Source organism: Nematolebias whitei, chromosome 11, assembly GCF_014905685.2.
Source record: "Nematolebias whitei isolate Nwh7 chromosome 11, NemWhi1, whole genome shotgun sequence".
Lineage (NCBI taxonomy): Eukaryota > Metazoa > Chordata > Actinopteri > Cyprinodontiformes > Rivulidae > Nematolebias > Nematolebias whitei.
The window spans coordinates 18,835,029-18,838,535 of record NC_056508.1 but is presented as its reverse complement, the minus strand read 5'-3'; the positions used below and the strand labels follow the sequence as shown (position 1 = coordinate 18,838,535).

Sequence of the window (3,507 nt, the reverse complement as noted above, 5' to 3'; positions counted from 1 at the left end):
TTTTTTTTTTTTTTTTAATAGGATAGAAAAAAAGAAAAGACAAAGTAAGACTCCAAAATATAAGAAATATATACAAATAGAGCACACTTCAAAACACCCGGCCACTGTCTGTTCACCTGCAAAGAACATGACAAAACACAGCAACAAAATACATATGTATAAAGAACTTAAAATATTCATGGCTTTGCAGTAAGTTTCAATAAATATATATACCCATACCTACGCCTATATACATACATACATACATACACATGAATATACACTCACATACATATCTATATATCTACATATAAAGCCTACATAAACATCCCTGCTTCTATTTGTGTGTGGTTGTGAGCATGCATAAGTGTATAAGGCTTCTCTAATAGAACATTTATTAGTAATTGTGGTGTTTGGTTTTAAATGTATTGACTCACCATCTGTAGCAGCCTTCGGTAGTTTCCAGAGTGAAGGTAATTCTCGTGCTTCTTGCGAGCGGCAGCAACACTTTGGGAATATTGAGCTTGGAAGAAGCGTCCGCCAAGTTGGTGACGGCCATCAACACCAACACGCGCAGCAGCATCGCTTCCGGTGGTTTGTGCAACGGAACCAACGGTTCAATGAATGGACGCCGAGTCTTTTTCAGAAGCTGGACCGTCTCTGTCTCATGGGGGTCACTATTTGTCCAGCTGTGGCTCTGAAGCGACGAAGCAGACGGGCCCGTGAGTTCGCATAGCCTGAAGCTAATAAATTCGAGTCCAACACGCCGCCTTCCTGCCCAGCTTCACTTTGACACATTAGAGCCGCCGCACGAGGACAACTCTCTACAACTCCTCCTGTTCGACTCCTGCGCTGCTTCTATAAATGAGAATCGGTCGCAACACGAGGGACTACACTCTGAAAATCACCACTGCGCGTTTAAACTACCAGCGAGCAAAGAATATCAGAATATACGAGTGTTTTGTACAATACCCGCCATTAGCAACCATTTGACTTCTGGTGAGCATGCTGGGGAGGAAACGTCACAGTGAGGGGGGAGGTCACCTTGTTCTTAAAGGTACAGTGTTCATTTGAAGAACTGAACCGAACAGAACTGAATCGAATCACTTAACAATGCTGTTCTGTTAATCATTCAACCTTTATTTAGACAGGTTAGTCCCACTGAGCCTTGGGGACTCATTTACAAGAGAGACTGGAATTTTAACAAAGAGTGATGACAACAGTGGACAATCATAAAAGATGGGTACAAATTATTATTATTTTTTTTGTTATGTTGTTTATTTGTCATATGCAGGTTAACACAAGGCCAACAGTACAATGAAATGGTCAGGATGAGAAGAACTGATCTGACTCGCTCTTAACAAAGAACAATACTCACTGCACAGGCTACCGGTTCACCTTCGAATCCAGTTCAAAATACTCATGTATGTCTACAAATCACTGAACAGTTTCGCCCCCCCCCCCCCCCACACACACACACACACACACACCACTATCTCTCTGATCTGCTACAACCGTATGTCCCACCACGTTCCCTGAGGTCAGCGGACCAGTTGCTCCTCACAGTTCCAGGAACTCGTCTTAAGCGCAGAGGTGACAGGGCCTTCTTTGTAGCTGGACCAAGACTTTGGAATGAGTTACCTCTGCTTGTCAGACTGGCCCCCTCCCTCTCGGTTTTCAAATCCCGTTTAAAAACCCACTACTATTCAGTAGCTTTCAACACCAGAGGATCTATGCTGTGAACCTGTATGCTCTACACTGGTTTGTCGTCATATTTATTATCTGCATCGTTTTTACGTCTATATTCTGATTTACTTCATTTTGTATATTGGTATGGTGTGGTAACAAACAAACAAGAAATACTAAGGCATGCAATAAGTGTGCAAAAGAGAGTGCCAAAAAGTGAAAATGAAATATAAAAGTTTCAAGGTCCAAAAGAAAAATGGTAACAATATGGTAGAATATAACGGTGCAAGTGGGATGAATTTGTATGAATATGTATTTCAAGGTAGCAATATAAGCTTAAATGCAGGTTATATATATTGCACATAACTAACATAAACTACACAGGTTGTGGCACAGGTATTAAGTAACACTGAAATCATTTATGATGGTATGGTAGTGACACACATGATACAGCCACATAATGCAGCAGCAATAAACATATTAGGTGTCACAGATGTGGCTTAGTGCAATGTTATTGTCAATTGTTCAGTATTATTATCAAGAGTTCAGTAATCTGACATCTTGTGGATAATAACTGTCCTTTAGTCTTTTTGTACGTGATAGCAGACTCCTGTATCATCTGCCTGAGGGTAGGCGATGGAAGAGTCCTTGTGCTGGGTGGGTGTGGTCCTTAATGATGCTGCATGTTTTACGCAGACATCGGCTGTGGTAGATGTCCTGGATGGTGTGGAGACTTCTACCAGTGATGTCCTCTGCTGTTTGCACCACCCTCTGTAGTGCTTTCCGGCTCTGAATGATGCAGTTCATGTACCACCCTGTGATGCAGCCTGTCAGCAGGCTCTCAATGGTGCACCCTGGGCCGGATTTTAGCAGGGGATTACAGGGGCTGCAGCCCGGGGCCCCGGCATTTCGGGGGCCCCGAAGGATGTTTTATGTTTTTGTGAATGGACAGTGTCAGAATTTAATCAATGACTATGATGATTTTGACAGCACCGATGAAAAATGTTCCAATTTGTTCTGGCAAACGTCCATCTTGAATGCTTGCTTGTTATTGGTCCACTTTTGACGCATCTTACTTATTGGGGAGGAGCATCAGGGAATATTATTTTACAATGGCGGACAACAAAAAATATGACAGCGAAGCGCAGAAAAGAAGGAAGAGAAAAGAAAAAGAGCATCGCGACAAAGAGGCGACAAACAAAATACCTAAACTGACAGGCTGACTGAAAGAACTTTGGGGCTGTAAAATAATTTTAAAACAAACTTGGTCTTTTTTTAAAGTTTATCTGCTAAATTAAAGTAAAAATTTAAATGATTGTAGATACAAAACAAAGATTTTGCATGTCTGCATTATGAGACAGGCTCAAAGTTTCTAACTTTTCAGGGTTGAGTATTGTTTTCTTATTTGGGTTACATGGTTTGCATTTGAGTAAATGTAGGTCGTGTTTGTGGTTCTAGTTCCTCCAAATAAGATGAATGCAGAAGTGTCATTAATAAATGGAAATCTGTATTTTGTTCTTCATATGTTTCAACATGTTCTCTGTAAAAACCTTGGTCTAGAAGATGAAAATTGTTCATTTGCACCCATCTCTGCTTTTATTGAGAACAGGGGGCTGTAAAAAATCATAGAATATGAAAAAAAACTAGAATATGATGCAAGCATCATATTCTAGTTTCAACCCCAACATGTGGTTTAGTCTTTCTAGAAAAGAGTTCAGAGTTGTTTTGTAGTTTGTGACAACTGGCTTATTAAAGTTGTAAGTTGTGCAAACTTACTGTTCGGTCATTTTCTGCTCATCCTCTAAAACAAAACAAACGCATACAAAAAAAAAAAAAATATAT

The 3,507-nt window shown here is 40.4% G+C and overlaps 1 protein-coding gene across 1 annotated transcript in view; it reads right to left on the bottom strand.

Annotated features, from left to right (window-relative positions):
• nup210 (nucleoporin 210) overlaps positions 1 to 563 on the bottom strand; it is a 39,105-nt gene extending 38,542 nt beyond the window's left edge. The window contains exon 1 of the mRNA XM_037683967.1: positions 417 to 563. Within this exon, the coding sequence (XP_037539895.1) occupies positions 417 to 562 (146 nt within the window). The 5' untranslated portion in view covers position 563. The remainder of the gene's footprint in view (positions 1 to 416) is intronic.
• Between the last annotated feature and the right edge of the window lie 2,944 nt (positions 564 to 3,507).